This window comes from Oncorhynchus nerka, linkage group LG16 (genome assembly GCF_034236695.1).
Source record: "Oncorhynchus nerka isolate Pitt River linkage group LG16, Oner_Uvic_2.0, whole genome shotgun sequence".
NCBI classification, from domain to species: Eukaryota; Metazoa; Chordata; class Actinopteri; order Salmoniformes; family Salmonidae; genus Oncorhynchus; species Oncorhynchus nerka.
The window spans coordinates 27,121,450-27,140,308 of NC_088411.1; the positions used below are offsets into that span (position 1 = coordinate 27,121,450).

The 18,859-nt window shown below is 45.9% G+C and overlaps 1 protein-coding gene across 1 annotated transcript in view; it reads left to right on the top strand.

Annotated features, from left to right (window-relative positions):
• Nucleotides 1–18,859, top strand: part of camkmt (calmodulin-lysine N-methyltransferase) — a 210,447-nt gene that overhangs the window by 124,856 nt on the left and 66,732 nt on the right. Inside the window, exon 4 of the mRNA XM_065002550.1 lies at nucleotides 12,115–12,175. Within this exon, the coding sequence (XP_064858622.1) occupies nucleotides 12,115–12,175 (61 nt within the window). The remainder of the gene's footprint in view (nucleotides 1–12,114; nucleotides 12,176–18,859) is intronic.

Consider the following 18,859-nt stretch of genomic DNA (forward strand, 5'->3'; position numbering starts at 1 on the left):
GATCTTATAGATGTGTGTGTAGTATAGGATCTTATAGATGTGTGTATAGTATAGGATCTTATAGATGTGTGTATAGTATAGGATCTTATAGATGTGGGTATAGTATAGGGTCTTATAGATGTGTGTGTATAGGATCTTATAGATGTGTGTATAGTATAGGATCTTATAGATGTGTGTATAGTATAGGATCTTATAGATGTGTGTATAGTATAGGATCTTATAGATGTGTGTATAGTATAGGATCTTATAGATGTGTGTGTAGTATAGGATCTTATAGATGTGTGTATACTATAGGATCTTATAGATGTGGGTATAGGATCTTATCGATGTGTGTATACTATAGGATCGTATAGATGTGTGTATAGGATCTTATAGATGCGTGTATACTATAGGATCTTATAGATTGTGTGTAGTATAGGATCTTATAGATGTGTGTATAGTATAGGATCTTATAGATTGTGTGTAGTATAGGATCTTATAGATGTGTGTATAGTATAGGGTCTTATAGATGTGGGTATAGTATAGGGTCTTATAGATTGTGTGTAGTATAGGATCTTATAGATGCGTGTATACTATAGGATCTTATAGATGTGTGTATAGTATAGGATCTTATAGATTGTGTGTAGTATAGGGTCTTATAGATGTGGGTATAGTATAGGGTCTTATAGATTGTGTAGTATAGGATCTTATAGATGTGTGTATAGTATAGGATCTTATAGATGTGTGTATAGTATAGGATCGTATAGATGTGTGTATAGTATAGGATCTTATAGATGTGTGTATAGTATAGGATCTTATAGATGTGTGTATAGTATAGGATCTTATAGATGTGTGTATACTATAGGATCTTATAGATGTGGGTATAGTATAGGATCTTATAGATGTGTGTATAGTATAGGATCTTATAGATGTGTGTATAGTATAGGATCTTATAGATGTGTGTATACTATAGGATCTTATAGATGTGTGTATACTATAGGATCTTATAGATGTGGGTATAGGATCTTATAGATGTGTGTATACTATAGGATCGTATAGATGTGTGTATAGGATCTTATAGATGTGTGTATAGTATAGGATCTTATAGATGTGTGTATAGTATAGGATCGTATAGATGTGTGTATAGTATAGGATCTTATAGATGTGTGTATAGTATAGGATCTTATAGATGTGTGTATAGTATAGGATCTTATAGATGTGTGTATAGTATAGGATCTTATAGATGTGTGTATAGTATAGGATCTTATAGATGTGTGTATACTATAGGATCTTATAGATGTGGGTATAGGATCTTATAGATGTGTGTATACTATAGGATCGTATAGATGTGTGTATAGGATCTTATAGATGTGTGTATAGTATAGGATCTTATAGATGTGTGTATAGTATAGGATCGTATAGATGTGTGTATAGTATAGGATCTTATAGATGTGTGTATAGGATCTTATAGATGTGTGTATAGTATAGGATCTTATAGATGTGGGTATAGGATCTTATAGATGTGTGTATACTATAGGATCGTATAGATGTGTGTATAGTATAGGATCTTATAGATGTGTGTATAGGATCTTATAGATGTGTGTATAGTATAGGATCTTATAGATGTGTGTATAGTATAGGATCTTATAGATGTGTGTATAGTATAGGATCTTATAGATGTGTGTATAGGATCTTATAGATGTGTGTATAGTATAGGATCTTATAGATGTGGGTATAGGATCTTATAGATGTGTGTATACTATAGGATCGTATAGATGTGTGTATAGTATAGGATCTTATAGATGTGTGTATAGGATCTTATAGATGTGTGTATACTATAGGATCTTATAGATGTGTGTATAGTATAGGATCTTATAGATGTGTGTATAGTATAGGATCTTATAGATGTGTGTATAGTATAGGGTCTTATAGATGTGTGTATAGTATAGGATCTTATAGATGTGTGTGTAGTATAGGATCTTATAGATGTGTGTATAGTATAGGATCTTATAGATGTGTGTGTAGTATAGGATCTTATAGATTGTGTGTAGTATAGGGTCTTATAGATGTGTGTATAGTATAGGATCTTATAGATGTGTGTGTAGTATAGGATCTTATAGATTGTGTGTAGTATAGGGTCTTATAGATGTGTGTATAGTATAGGGTCTTATAGATTGTGTGTAGTATAGGATCTTATAGATGTGGGTATAGTATAGGATCTTATAGATGTGTGTATAGTATAGGGTCTTATAGATGTGTGTATAGTATAGGATCTTATAGATGTGTGTGTAGTATAGGATCTTATAGATGTGTGTATAGTATAGGATCTTATAGATGTGTGTATAGTATAGGATCTTATAGATGTGTGTATACTATAGGATCTTATAGATGTGGGTATAGGATCTTATAGATGTGTGTATACTATAGGATCGTATAGATGTGTGTATAGGATCTTATAGATGTGTGTATAGTATAGGATCTTATAGATGTGTGTATAGTATAGGATCGTATAGATGTGTGTATAGTATAGGATCTTATAGATGTGTGTATAGGATCTTATAGATGTGTGTATACTATAGGATCGTATAGATGTGTGTATAGGATCTTATAGATGTGTGTATAGTATAGGATCTTATAGATGTGTGTATAGTATAGGATCGTATAGATGTGTGTATAGTATAGGATCGTATAGATGTGTGTATAGTATAGGATCTTATAGATGTGGGTATAGGATCTTATAGATGTGTGTATACTATAGGATCGTATAGATGTGTGTATAGGATCTTATAGATGTGTGTATAGTATAGGATCTTATAGATGTGTGTATAGTATAGGATCTTATAGATGTGTGTGTAGTATAGGATCTTATAGATGTGGGTATAGGATCTTATAGATGTGTGTATACTATAGGATCGTATAGATGTGTGTATAGTATAGGATCTTATAGATGTGTGTATAGGATCTTATAGATGTGTGTATAGTATAGGATCTTATAGATGTGTGTATAGTATAGGATCTTATAGATGTGTGTATAGGATCTTATAGATGTGTGTATAGTATAGGATCTTATAGATGTGGGTATAGGATCTTATAGATGTGTGTATACTATAGGATCGTATAGATGTGTGTATAGTATAGGATCTTATAGATGTGTGTATAGGATCTTATAGATGTGTGTATAGTATAGGATCTTATAGATGTGGGTATAGGATCTTATAGATGTGTGTATACTATAGGATCGTATAGATGTGTGTATAGTATAGGATCTTATAGATGTGTGTATAGGATCTTATAGATGTGTGTATACTATAGGATCTTATAGATGTGTGTATAGTATAGGATCTTATAGATGTGTGTATAGTATAGGATCTTATAGATGTGTGTATAGTATAGGATCTTATAGATGTGTGTATAGTATAGGGTCTTATAGATGTGTGTATAGTATAGGATCTTATAGATGTGTGTGTAGTATAGGATCTTATAGATGTGTGTATAGTATAGGGTCTTATAGATGTGTGTATAGTATAGGATCTTATAGATGTGTGTGTAGTATAGGATCTTATAGATGTGTGTGTAGTATAGGATCTTATAGATGTGTGTATAGGATCTTATAGATGTGTGTATAGTATAGGATCTTATAGATGTGGGTATAGGATCTTATAGATGTGTGTATAGTATAGGATCTTATAGATGTGTGTGTAGTATAGGATCTTATAGATGTGTGTATAGTATAGGATCTTATAGATGGGTGTGTAGTATAGGATCTTATAGATGTGTGTATAGGATCTTATAGATGTGTGTATAGTATAGGATCTTATAGATGTGTGTGTAGTATAGGATCTTATAGATGTGTGTGTAGTATAGGATCTTATAGATGTGGGTATAGGATCTTATAGATGTGTGTATAGTATAGGGTCTTATAGATGTGTGTATAGTATAGGATCGTATAGATGTGTGTATAGTATAGGGTCTTATAGATGTGTGTATAGTATAGGGTCTTATAGATGTGTGTATAGTATAGGGTCTTATAGATGTGTGTGTAGTATAGGATCTTATAGATGTGTGTAGTATAGGATCTTATAGATGTGTGTGTAGTATAGGATCTTATAGATGTGTGTGTAGTATAGGATCTTATAGATGTGTGTGTAGTATAGGATCTTATAGATGTGTGTATAGTATAGGATCTTATAGATGTGTGTATAGTATAGGATCTTATAGATGTGGGTATAGGATCTTATAGATGTGTGTGTAGTATAGGATCTTATAGATGTGTGTGTAGTATAGGATCTTATAGATTGTGTAGTATAGGATCTTATAGATGTGTGTAGTATAGGATCTTGCTGGTTTTATATTTGTATGTTTTAATGCAGATTGTAACATGATGAGTTAAATGTTGATTGGTGCTATCACTCCTTTTATCTGCTCCTCCCTCTGTCCCAGTCCAAACTAGACAGACCCCCCAACTCACACACTCTCCACCCTTGTAAACTCTTCCACCCCCCGTACTGCAGTAATCCTGAGGAGCAGTAAACTGGAGGTGTGAGGGGACAGATTGCCAGTTGATCATGCCGAAATGCGCTCTTATCCGTTATTGGATCTGAAATGGAGGAGGCTTAAGAATTATCTGAGTCCTCAGTTAATGTGGAGATCATCTGGAGAAAGCTCCGCCGGGCTGGACTGGGTTGGCCGGATGGTTAGCTGGCTGCTACGGCTACAGACGTTGTCTGGGACTGATAACCTGAGGGTGGGGGTGTACGCTCTACCCCTCTCGTTGATGTTTTTTCCTCCTCTCTCCTCCTCCTCCTCTCCCCCTCCTCCTCTCCCTCCTCCCCTCTTCCTCTCCCTCTTCCTCTCCCTCTTCCTCTCCCTCCTCCTCTCCCTCTTCCTCCTCTCCCTCCCCCTCCTCCTCTCCCTCCCCCTCCTCTCCCTGCTCCTCCTCTCCCTCCTCTCCCTGCTCCTCCTCTCCCACCTCTCCCTGCTCCTCCTCTCCCACCTCTCCTGCTCCTCCTCTCCCACCTCTCCCTGCTCCTCCTCTCCCACCTCTCCCTGCTCCTCCTCTCCCTCCTCTCCCTGCTCCTCCTCTCCCTCCCCTCTCCCTCCTCCTCCTCCCCCTCCTCCTCTCCCTCCTCCTCCTCCTCTCCCCCTCCTCCTATCCCTCCTCCTCCTCTCCACCCCCTCCTCTCCCTCCTTTCCCCTCCTCCTCTCCCTCCTCTCCCCCTCCTCCTCTCCCTCCTCCCTCCCCCCTCCTCCTCTCCCTCCTCCTCCCTCCCCTCCCTCCTCCTCTCCCTCCTCCTCCTCTCCCTCCTCCTCCTCTCCCTCCTCCTCTCTCCCTCCTCTCCCCCTCCTCCTCTCCCTCCTCCTCCCTCCCTCCCTCCTCCCCCTCCCTCCTCCTCCTCCTCCCTCCTCCTCCTCCTCCCTCCTCCTCCTCCTCCCTCCGCCTCCTCTCCCACCTCCTCTCCCTCCTCTCCCTCCTCCTCCTCTCCCTCCTCTCCCCCTCCTCCTCTCCCTCCTTTCCTCCTCCTCTCCCTCCTTTCCCTCCTCCTCCTCTCCCTCCTCCTCCTCTCCCCCTCCTCCTCTCCCTCCTCTCCCTCCTCCTCCTCCTCCTCTCCCTCCTCTCCCCCTCCTCATCTCCCTCCTCCTCCTCTCCCTCCTCCTCTCCCTCCTCTCCCACCTCCTCTCCCTCCTCTCCCTCCTCCTCCTCTCCCTCCTCTCTCCCTCCTTTCCCTCCTCCTCTCCCTCCTTACCCCTCCTCCTCTCCCTCCTCCTCCTCCTCCCTCCCCCTCCTCCTCTCCCTCCTCCTCCTCTCCCTCCCTCTCCCTCCTCCTCCTCCCTCCTCCTCTCCCTCCTCTCCCCCTCCTCATCTCCCTCCTCCTCCTCTCCCTCCTCCTCTCCCTCCTTTCCCTCCTCCTCTCCCTCCTCTCCCCCACCTCCTCTCCCTCCCTCCCTCCTCCTCCTCTCCCACCTCCTCTCCCTCCTCTCCCCCTCCTCCTCTCCCTCCTCCTCCTCTCCCTCCTCCTCCTCCTCCTTAACACGTGCTCCTTGTTAAAAAGATCAGCGTAGAGGTCTGACTGAGGGAGCTTGGACAGAGACAGAGGTAAAGTCTTCTAGAATCTGACCGCCTGCAGCTTCATAGCAGTGATCCATCTTCCTTTACCCCCAGTGTATAGGGTTAATCATTTCCACTGATGTAAAGCAGCCCATTCTTCTGAGACAAGGGAGCCGGCTAGATTGTAGGACACTGGATAGGTGGGCAGTGTAAGCAATTAATATGGCTGAAATTCCACCTAATTTATCAGAGGAGCTCAGAAGTAGACGTACGTGCCTATAGCGGCTGGGGATCATGTGATTAGTGTCGGCCACTCCCGTTGGATTAGCCCGGTGCTGCGCTCCAAAGTTTGTGAGGTCACAAGTTCACCCCAGTCTTACCTCTACCCCCTGTACACCTTGCTCTGTCCATGTCTGGTAGTGTGGCTTCAATTGGATCTATGGGGATTTGCCAAGTACTAGTAGACAGTAAGAGGATCCCATTACACAGTCAGAGGAAAGCTGTCTTGATGCTCGGGGAATCTATCTGTTGGCACATCCTTAGTTGGGTAAAATACATGTCTCTGGTGTCATCTGGTTAGAATGGCTAGTTACCATGGCTAGCTGGTACAGTGTCTGCTTTACCATTTGTAGACGGGTTAGCCTGTGTGGTAAATGTCTAATAAATCAAATGTGAACAATTATACTGTTTACTAAGCCCAGGCCTACTGACAGAAAGCTGTTCTAGTCCTCAGAACGCCTGTGTGAGAGTGTGTGTGTGTGTGTCTACCTTCACCTCTGTTTAAGATGTCCTAGTCTTCTCTAGGCCGTTTGTGTAACACACCTACATCAGGCGTGACAATGAGTCCTGTGCCTCTCTATACTCTTCAGTAGATGTTGGGTCTAGGCTGTATCCTGACCACAGGGTGGGCGGTGGATGAGCTGATCTTTCCTAGAACCTCTGTGCCACACATAATAGGCTAAGTCCTAGTAATGCCTGTAATTCAGTGATGATCTGCAGTGGGACATGCTGCTGAATGACTTCCTCATATGCTCAGGTCTCCTAATGCATCTTACAGCATTGGTCATTTAATGCTACAAATAAAGAGAGAGAGGTGTTGTGGAGGGGGGTTTGGGGGCCAAACGTGGTGGAGGAAAAGTTTATCCTGCCTACAGGCCAAGCCAAGGCAGACTCAAAACCCCTGCAGCTCCTTTTCTCATCTGGTAATTGAAGGTGAGAAATGATTTCATTATCCTCGGGAAGAGAGTAATCTGGTCTCGCCTCATGATCCGCTCATTTCCCCGAGTGCATCTCGACCTGGAAAACACATGCGCGAACTCACATGCACACGTGCGCAAGACACACACACACTAGGGGAGTCTGTGTTCTCTTCCCCCAGGATAGGCTACACACACACTATCCCCTCTACCTATCTCCCACAGCTGTTAGTGTTATTGGAATGAAGGATCAGTCATCAGATTCAACATATGCTTTATTAATGTCTCAATCAAAGCTTTTCTACTTGGCTCACTCACACACCACACTGTCCAACCACACACACACCACACTGTCCAACCACACACACACCACACTGTCCAACCACACACACACCACACTGTCCAACCACACACACACCACACTGTCCAACCACACACACACCACACTGTCCAACCACACACACACCACACTGTCCAACCACACACACACCACACTGTCCAACCACACACACACCACACTGTCCAACCACACACACACCACACTGTCCAACCACACACACACACCACACTGTCCAACCACACACACACCACACTGTCCAACCACTCACACACCACACTGTCCAACCACACACACACCACACTGTCCAACCACACACACACCACACTGTCCAACCACTCACACACCACACTGTCCAACCACACACACACCACACTGTCCAACCACACACACACCACACTGTCCAACCACTCACACACCACACTGTCCAACCACACACACACCACACCACACTGTCCAACCACACACACACACACCACACTGTCCAACCAGACACACACCACACTGTCCAACCACACACACCACACTGTCCAACCACACACACCACACTGTCCAACCAGACACACACCACACTGTCCAACCACACACACACCACACTGTCCAACCACACACACCACACTGTCCAACCACACACACCACACTGTCCAACCACACACACCACACTGTCCAACCCCACACACCACACTGTCCAACCACACACACGCACCACACTGTCCAACCACACACACGCACCACACTGTCCAACCACACACACACACCACACTGTCCAACCACACACACACCACACCCCACACACCCCACTGTCCAACCACACACGCCACACTGTCCAACCACACACACACACCACACTGTCCAACCACACACACACCACACCCCACACACCCCACTGTCCAACCACACACGCCACACTGTCCAACCACACACGCCCACTGTCCAACCACACACGCCACACTGTCCAACCACACACGCCACACTGTCCAACCACACACGCCACACTGTCCAACCACACACGCCACACTGTCCAACCACACGCCACACTGTCCAACCACACACGCCACACTGTCCAACCACACACGCCACACTGTCCAACCACACACGCCACACTGTCCAACCACACACGCCACACTGTCCAACCACACACGCCACACTGTCCAACCACACACACACACCCCACTGTCCAACCACACACACCCCACTGTCCAACCACACACACACCACTGTCCAACCACACACACCCCACTGTCCAACCACACACACACCACACTGTCCAACCACACACACGCCACACTGTCCAACCACACACACGCCACACTGTCCAACCACACACGCCACACTGTCCAACCACACACGCCACACTGTCCAACCACACACACACACCACACTGTCCAACCCCACACACCACACTGTCCAACCACACACACACCACACACACACACCCCACACACCCCACTGTCCAACCACACACGCCACACTGTCCAACCACACACGCCACACTGTCCAACCACACACGCCACACTGTCCAACCACACACGCCACACTGTCCAACCACACACGCCACACTGTCCAACCACACACGCCACACTGTCCAACCACACACGCCACACTGTCCAACCACACACACACACCACACTGTCCAACCACACACGCCACACTGTCCAACCACACACACCCCACTGTCCAACCACACACACACCACACACACACCCCACTGTCCAACCACACACACCCCACTGTCCAACCACACACACGCCACACTGTCCAACCACACACGCCACACTGTCCAACCACACACACACCACACTGTCCAACCACACACACACCACACTGTCCAACCACTCACACACCACACTGTCCAACCACACACACACCACACCACACTGTCCAACCACACACACACACACCACACTGTCCAACCAGACACACACCACACTGTCCAACCACACACACCACACTGTCCAACCACACACACCACACTGTCCAACCACACACACCACACTGTCCAACCAGACACACACCACACTGTCCAACCACACACACACCACACTGTCCAACCACACACACCACACTGTCCAACCACACACACCACACTGTCCAACCACACACACCACACTGTCCAACCACACACACACACCACACTGTCCAACCACACACACGCACCACACTGTCCAACCACACACACACACCACACTGTCCAACCACACACACACCACACCCCACACACCCCACTGTCCAACCACACACGCCACACTGTCCAACCACACACTGTCCACACACCACACTGTCCAACCACACACACACCACACCCCACACACCCCACTGTCCAACCACACACGCCACACTGTCCAACCACACACGCCACACTGTCCAACCACACACGCCACACTGTCCAACCACACACGCCACACTGTCCAACCCCACACGCCACACTGTCCAACCACACACGCCACACTGTCCAACCACACACGCCACACTGTCCAACCACACACGCCACACTGTCCAACCACACACGCCACACTGTCCAACCACACACGCCACACTGTCCAACCACACACACACACCCCACTGTCCAACCACACACACCCCACTGTCCAACCACACACACACCACTGTCCAACCACACACACCCCACTGTCCAACCACACACACACCACACTGTCCAACCACACACACGCCACACTGTCCAACCACACACACGCCACACTGTCCAACCACACACGCCACACTGTCCAACCACACACGCCACACTGTCCAACCACACACACACACCACACTGTCCAACCCCACACACCACACTGTCCAACCACACACACACACCACACTGTCCAACCACACACACACCACACTGTCCAACCACACACACCCCACTGTCCAACCACACACACACCACACTGTCCAACCACACACACACCACTGTCCAACCACACACACCCCACTGTCCAACCACACACACCCCACTGTCCAACCACACACACCCCACTGTCCAACCCCACACACCTCACTGTCCAACCCCACACACCTCACTGTCCAACCCCACACACCACACTGTCCAACCACACACACCACACTGTCCAACCCCACACACCACGCTGTCCAACCCCACACACCACGCTGTCCAACCCCACATACCACGCTGTCCAACCCCACACACCACGCTGTCCAACCCCACACACCACGCTGTCCAACCCCACACACCACGCTGTCCAACCCCACACACCACGCTGTCCAACCCCACACACCAAGGCCACACTGTTAGTTAAACACTGTAAACTTCATCATGAACCTTGAAAATGTTCTATAGAGTACCAGACTACCGGAGAAAACATTTAAAATACCATACGCTGCTTCAGGTTGGCCTCTTACGCTTTTAAAGTGGCGTGATACAGGCGCCTGGTAGCGTCTCTGGCTGTCAACGGGTTCATCAGGAGACCAGCAGAGTGTATTTGCGGGGTGAGGAGTGAGCAGGCCTGTTTTTAATAGGAGAGGAATATTTGGACGTTTTATCAATAGGCATTATTAAATCCTCCTTGGTTGAGCTAATCTTTGGGCCGCCGGTGCAGGGAGAGACGAGCTGTGTCGGCCCTGAGAGGTAGAGAGAGGCTGCCTGTAAGCCGCTTATTATATCGACTGCCTTTTCTCTCTCTCTCTCTCTCTCTCTCTCTCTCTCTCTCTCTCTCTCTCTCTCTTTCGAGAACACATTCTCTCTCTGCTACCTCTCGTCTGCAAGACGAACACACACACATACACACACACACACACACACACACACACACACACACACACACACAAAGAAAGTCAACCAGAGCTGAGCAGAGCCTCAGACTTCCCATCAAAGCCAGCTGCTAAGGCTGAAGTTTTATTCAAATTAGTGTTTACTTCTTTCACTGCCAAGGAAGTGTGTGTCTGTCTCCTTCTCTCTCTCCCTTGTGTGTGTGTGTGTGTGTGTGTGTGTGTGTGTGTGTGTGTGTGCGTGTGTGTGTGTGAGAGACAATAGCAGCTTCATGGCACTTTCTGTACCTAACAGAAGGAGCAGGCTGGTAGTGGGTGATAAGCCAGGCAGACCGGCTCGCTCCTGGTGATTATCGCCCACCGGACCCCCTCTCTCCACACACACACATTTGCCCAGCTTACAAGTCTAAGGAGCCATAGTGAGGAGGGGGGAGACAGATAGACAGGGGATGCTTGTATCACAGGCAAGGTGGGAGCTCTGTGGAAGGCTTTCAGAAAACACCCCACACACGCACACACACTAGGTCTACACCGTGAGGAGACAGGCTTTATTATGTGTTGCTGTAGTTGAAACAGACGGATGGTTGTAAGGATGCTCCACGTTGAGGAGTTCTCTGGTGTAGATATAGAGGTTGTTCGTTTGGTTGTATTGGCTAGTTGACCCCTGGTTGGAGCTTTTGAAATGGACATGTACATGGTTATGTACGGTAAACATTCAAATGATTGAGTTCCGTACCTGTGGTTTTGATGGTGGTGGTGGACTGAGAGTGAATAGATAATGCCAGTCAATAGTTGTATGTCTTCATGTTGTCCTCTGTTGTTTTTCCCAGGTGTATGGCCCTCTGAGGAGGTGATGGCCCACTACTGCCTCAAGAAACGCCACATGTTCAGGTGAGTGGTTCTGGACTGGTCCCTGACCTCTGTCTCCCCAGTCTGTCCCTGCCAGGCAGGCATTACAATGCAGAATACATTGTGGGCTCAGGCTCCTGCACTGCGTTAGGCTCCTGCACTGCGTTAGGCTCCTGCACTGCGTTAGGCTCCTGCACTGCGTTAGGCTGCTGCTGCAGAGAGTTGAAAGGTGTGTGGGATGTTTGATTTGCACTCAAGGCAGTACACGACCCTTTGATTTCCTGTTTTTACATTCAAGAGGCAGGAGGAGAGGAAGAGAGGGATATTGATCAGGGCGCTGCGCTGAAGGTCAGCTGGACCGCAACACTCAGGGAGGGAGGAAGACCAGGGTGCAAGCCCCTGGCTGTGTGTGTTTTTTGTGTGTGCACAAGATAGAGTTGTGTGTTTGTCAGCCAGATTGTCACTCTCTGTCTATCTCCCTGTTATCAGCCACTCAGCAAGAAAGAACGAGGGGAGGAGGATAAAATAAGAAAAGACTGGACCAAATAGCTACCTGTCACCGCCTCCTCAGCCCACTGTAGCTCATAGCAGCAGCACTGGACAGCACACTGGTTTTTAATGGACCTTCTTTACTCCAATTACTGCCTTGGTTGTGGATTTTGTGTCGAGGGAGAGAGGGATTCTGTACAGTAACTGTGTGTGGGTGGCAGTAATTGTAAAGAAGTACATGTGTGTATGTAAGGAAGTGCCTCTAATTGATGGTATTGTCTGTGTCAGTGTGTGACTCTTTGGTGTGTGTATCCAGTACACAATGTCAGCAGCACCACGGGGAACCCAACAGCCATCATTACCTTAATGTCCCTGCTGCAATACAAACTCCTATTTCCACCAGGAGATAAAGGCACAACAATGTCACTGCTTCTTCAAAGACACTGACTCTGGCTCGCTTAGGGAGGGGGGAAATCAATGAGTCGGCTGGAGTAGCATTCCAATCAATCCACACACACACACTTTCTAAGAGGCGGTATCCACAGTTCATTAGAGTTACTGCAGTGTCAGGCAGCGATGGCTGCCATGTGGTGCTCTAGCCTACACCATGTTACCACAGGACCTGCAACCCTAGCCCCCAGTCTCAGAACCCTAGCCCCCAGTCTCAGAACCCTAGCCCCCAGTCTAACAACCCTAGCCCCCAGTCTAACAACCCTAGCCCCCAGTCTAACAACCCTAGCCCTCAGTCTCAGAACCCTAGCCCCCAGTCTAACAACCCTAGCCCCCAGTCTAAAATCCCTAGACCCCAGTCTAAAATCCCTAGCCCCCAGTCTAACAACCCTAGCCCCCAGTCTCTAGCGCTAGCTCTCTCTGTCTTCACCTCTCTCTCTCTCTCTCTGTCTTCACCTCTCTCTCGCTCTCTGTCTTCACCTCTCTCTCTCTCTCTGTCTTCACCTCTCTCTCGCTCTCTGTCTTCACCTCTCTCTCGCTCTCTGTCTTCACCTCTCTCTCGCTCTCTGTCTTCACCTCTCTCTCGCTCTCTGTCTTCACCTCTCTCTCGCTCTCTGTCTTCACCTCTCTCTCGCTCTCTGTCTTCACCTCTCTCTCGCTCTCTGTCTTCACCTCTCTCTCGCTCTCTGTCTTCACCTCTCTCTCTCTCTCTCTCTCTCTCTCTCTCTCTTCACCTCTCTCTCTCTCTCTCTCTCTCTCTTCTCTCTCTCTCTCTCTCTCTCTCTCTCTTTGTCTTCACCTCTCTCTCTCTCTCTTCACCTCTCTCTCTCTCTCTCTGTCTTCACCTCTCTCTCTCTCAATTCAATTCAAGGGCTTTATTGGCATGGGAAACATGTGTTAACATTGCCAAAGCAAGTGAGGTAGACAACATACAAAGTGAATATATAAAGTGAAAAAAAACAAAAATTAACAGTAAACATTACACATACAGAAGTTTCAAAACAGTAAAGACATTACAAATGTCATATTATATATATATATACAATGTACAAATAGTTAACCTGTTGCTTCTACCCGGGACGCTTGCGTCCCAACTAGAGCTCTGGAAATGCAAATGCGCTACGCTAAATGCTAATAGTATTAGTTAAAACTCAAAAGTTCATTAAAATACACATGCAGGGTATCGAATTAAAGCTACACTCGTTGTGAATCCAGGCAACAAGTCAGATTTTTAAAATGCTTTTCGGCGAAAGCATGAGAAGCTATTATCTGATAGCATGCAACACCCCAAAAGACCCACAGGGGACGTAAACAAAATAATTAGCATTTCGGCGTTACACAAACCGCACAATAAAATAGAAAACATTCATTACCTTTCACCATCTTCTTTGTTGGCACTCCTAGATGTCCCATAAACACTATTTGGGTCTTTATTTCGATTAAATCGGTCCATATAAAGCCTAGATATCGTTATATGTAGACTGTGTGATAAACGAAAAAAACATAGTTTCAAAACGTAACGTCATTTTTTAAAATTCAAAAAGTCGACGATAAACTTTCACAAAACACTTCGAAATACGTTTGTAATGCAACTTTAGGTATTAGTAAACGTTAATAAGCGATACAATTCATCAGGAGGCGATGTAAAGATCATTAGCTGTCTGTCCGTCTGGAAAAATGTCCGGCTAGAAACTCAACGAAAATATCCGGTCCTAGACCGGATTAGATACGGTGTCCTGTATGTGTTTGACCAAGAAAAAACTCGAAGGGAAATGACAAGACTCTAGACACCCTGTGGAAGCTGTAGGTACTGCAACCTCAGTCAATTAATTGTGGTTCACGTTTATCAATGGGTTCAAGTAGCGCATGGATATATTTTCCCCATTTTCAGTGATCAGTTTTTCCTGTGCTTTTCGATGTAAATGCCGTTCTGGTAAAGCCACAGCAGTGATTTAACCAGTTTTTTAAACGTCTGAGTGTTTTCTATCCACACAGACTAAGCAAATGCATATACTATATTCCTGGCATGAGTAGCAGGGCGCTGAAATGTTGCGCGATTTTTAACAGAATGTTCAAAAAAGTAGAGGGTCGACTGAAGAGGTTAAAGGACACAAGATAAAATAAATAAGCATAAATATGGGTTGTATTTACAATGGTGTTTGTTCTTCACTGGTTGCCCTTTTCTCGTGGCAACAGGTCACAAATCTTGCTGCTGTGATGGCACACTGTGGAATTTCACCCAGTAGATATGGGAGTTTTTCAAAATTGGATTTGTTTTCGAATTCTTTGTGGATCTGTGTAATCTGGGGGAAATATGTCTCTCTAATATGGTCATACATTGGGCAGGAGGTTAGGAAGTGCAGCTCAGTTTCCACCTCATTTTGTGAGCAGTGAGCACATAGCCTGTCTTCTCTTGAGAGCCATGTCTGCCTACGGCGGCCTTTCTCAATAGCAAGGCTATCTCTCTCTCTCTGTGTTTTCTCCTCTCTCTCTCTGTCTTCACCTCTCTCGCTCGCTGTCTTCACCTCTCTCGTTCTGTCTTCACATCTCTCTCTCTGTCTTCACCTCTCTCAAATTCAAATTCAAGCTGCTTTATTGGCATGAAAAACATTGTGTCAATATTGCCAAAGGAACAATGTATACAATATACATTGTAACAAAATTATAAATGATAGCAAATAATAATATAAAATGGTAGTAAATAATAATACAACATTAAATACAAATCTCTCTCTCTCTCTCTCTCTCTCTCTCTCTCTCTGTCTTCACCTCTCTCTCTCTCTCTTTCTCTTTGTCTTCACCTCTCTCTCTCTCTGTGTGTCTTCACTCTCTCTCTCTCTCTCTCTGTGTTTTCTCCTCTCTCTGTCTTCACCTCTCGCTCTCTGTCTTCACCTCTCTCGCTCTCTCTCTCTCTCTCTTTCTCTCTGTCTTCACCCTCTCTCTCTCTCTCTCTCTCTGTCTTCACCTCTCTCTGTCTTCACCTCTCTCTCTCTCTCTCTCTCTGTCTTCACCTCTCTCTCTGTCTTCTCTCTCTCTCTCTCTCTCTCTCTCTCTCTCTCTGTCTTCATCTCTCTCTCTGTCTTCACCTCTCTCTCTCTCTCTCTCTGTCTTCACCTCTCTCTCTCTCTCTGTGTTTTCTCCTCTCTCTCTCTCTGTCTTCACCTCTCTCGCTCTCTCTCTGTCTTCACATCTCTCTCTCTGTCTTCACATCTCTCTCTCTGTCTTCACCTCTCTCAAATTCAAATTCAAATTCAAGCTGCTTTATTGGCATGAAAAACATTGTGTCAATATTGCCAAAGCAACAATGTATACAATATACATTGTAACAAAATTATAAATGATAGCAAATAATAATATAAAATGGTAGTAAATAATAATACAAAATTAAATACAAAAATCTCTCTCTCTCTCTCTCTCTCTCTCTCTCTCTCTCTCTTTCTCTTTGTCTTCACCTCTCTCTCTCTCTCTCTCTCTCTCTGTGTTTTCTCCTCTCTCTGTCTTCACCTCTCTCTCTCTGTCTTCACCTCTCTCTCTCTTTCTCTTTGTCTTCACCTCTCGCTCTCTGTCTTCACCTCTCTCTCTCTGTCTTTTCTCTCTCTCTCTCTCTGTCTTCACCTCTCTCGCTCTCTGTCTTCACCTCTCTCTCTCGCTCTCTGTCTTCACCTCTCGCTCTCTGTCTTCACCTCTCGCTCTCTGTCTTCATCTCTCTCTCTCGCTCTCTCTGTCTTCACCTCTCTCTCTCGCTCTCTGTCTTCACCTCTCTCTCTCGCTCTCTGTCTTCACCTCTCTCTCTCGCTCTCTGTCTTCACCTCTCTCTCTCGCTCTCTGTCTTCACCTCTCTCTCTCTCTGTCTTCACCTCTCTCTCTCTGTCTTCACCTCTCTCTCTCGCTCTCTGTCTTCACCTCTCTCTCTCTGTCTTCACCTCTCTCTCTGTCTTCACCTCTCTCTCTGTCTTCACCTCTCTCTCTCTCGCTCTCTGTCTTCACCTCTCTCTCTGTCTTCACCTCTCTCTCTGTCTTCACCTCTCTCTCTGTCTTCACCTCTCGCTCTCTGTCTTCACCTCTCTCTCTCTCTCGCTCTCTGTCTTCACCTCTCTCTCTCGCTCTCTGTCTTCACCTCTCTCTCTCTCTCTCTGTCTTCCTCTTCTCTCTCTCTCTCTCTCTGTCTTCACCTCTCTTCTCTCTCTGTCTTCACCTCCTCTCTCTCTCTCTCTCTCTCTCTCTCTTTCTCTGTCTTCTCTCTCTCTCTCTCTCTCTGTCTTCACCTCTCTCTCTCTGAAAAAAAACTCTCTCTCTCTCTCTCTTCTCTCTGTCTTCACTCTCTCTCTCTGTCTTCCCTCTCTCTCTCTCTCTCTGTCTTCACCTCTTCAACAAGTCAGATTTTTAAAATCTCTCTCTGTCTCTCTCTCTTCTCTCTGTCTCTCTCTCTCTTCTCTGTCTTCAAAAAGTCTCTCTCTCTCTCTCTCTGTCTCTCTGTCTTCTCTCTCTCTCTCTCTGTCTTCACCTCTCTCTCTCTCTGTCTTCAGTTTTTCCTGTGCTTGTAATCTCTCTCTCTCTCTTCTCTCTCTCTCTCTGTGTTCTCTCTCTCTCTCTCTGTCTTCTCTCTCTCTCTCTCTGTCTTCTTTGTTTCTCTCTCTCTCTCTGTCTTCACCTCTCTCTCTCTCTCTCTGTCTTCTCTCTCTCTCTCTCTCTCTCTGTTTTCTCTCTCTCTCTCTCTCTCTGTCTTCACCTCTCTCTCTCTCTCTGTCTTCACCTCCTCTCTCTCTCTCTCTCTGTCTTCACCTCTCTCTCTCTCTGTCTTCTGTCTCACCTCTCTCTCTCTGTCTTCACCTCTCTCTCTCTCTCTCTGTCTTCACTCAGTTTTCTCTCTCTCTCTCTGTCTTCACTCTCTCTCTCTCTCTGTCTTCTCTCTCTCTCTCTCTCTGTCTTCACCTCTCTCTCTCTCTCTCTCTGTTTTCTCTGTCTCTCTCTCTCTCTGTCTTCTCTCTCTCTTCTCTCTCTCTGTCTTCTTCCTCTCTCTCTCTGTCTTCTCTCTGTTTTCTCCTCTCTCTCTGTCTTTCTCTCTCTCTCTCTCTCTCTCAAATTCTCTCAAGCTCTCTTTATTCTGAAAACATTGTGTCAATATTCCAAAGCAACAATGTATACAATATACATTGTAACAAAATTATAAATGATAGCAAATAATAATCTCTCTGTCTTCACATCTCTCTCTGTCTTCACATCTCTCTCTCTGTCTCTCTCTCTCTGTGTTTTCTCCTCTCTCTGTCTCACCTCTCTCTCTGTCTTCACTCTCTCTTTGTCTCTCTCTGTCTTCACATCTCTCTCTCTCTCTGTTCACCTCTCTCTCTCTCTCTGTCTTCACCTCTCTCTCTCTGTCTTTTCTCTCTCTCTCTCTCTGTCTTCACCTCTCTCTCTGTCTCTCTCTCTCTCTCTGTCTTCACCTCTCTCGCTCTCTCTCTGTCTTCACTCTCTCTCTCTGTCTTCACATCTCTCTCTCTCTGTCTTCACCTCTCTCAAATTCAAATTCAAATTCTGTCTGCTTTCTCTCTGTCTTCACCTCATTGTGTCAATCTCTGCTCACCTCTCTTCTGTCTTCACCTCTCTCTCTCTGTCTTCACCTCTCTCTCAATGTCTTACAATCTGTACATTGTAACTCTCTTATAAATGATCTGTCTTCAAATAATAATATAAAATGGTAGTAAATAATAATACAAAAATTAAATACAAAACCTCTCTCTCTCTCTCTCTCTGTCTTCTTCACCTCTCTCTCTGTCTTCTCTCTCTCTC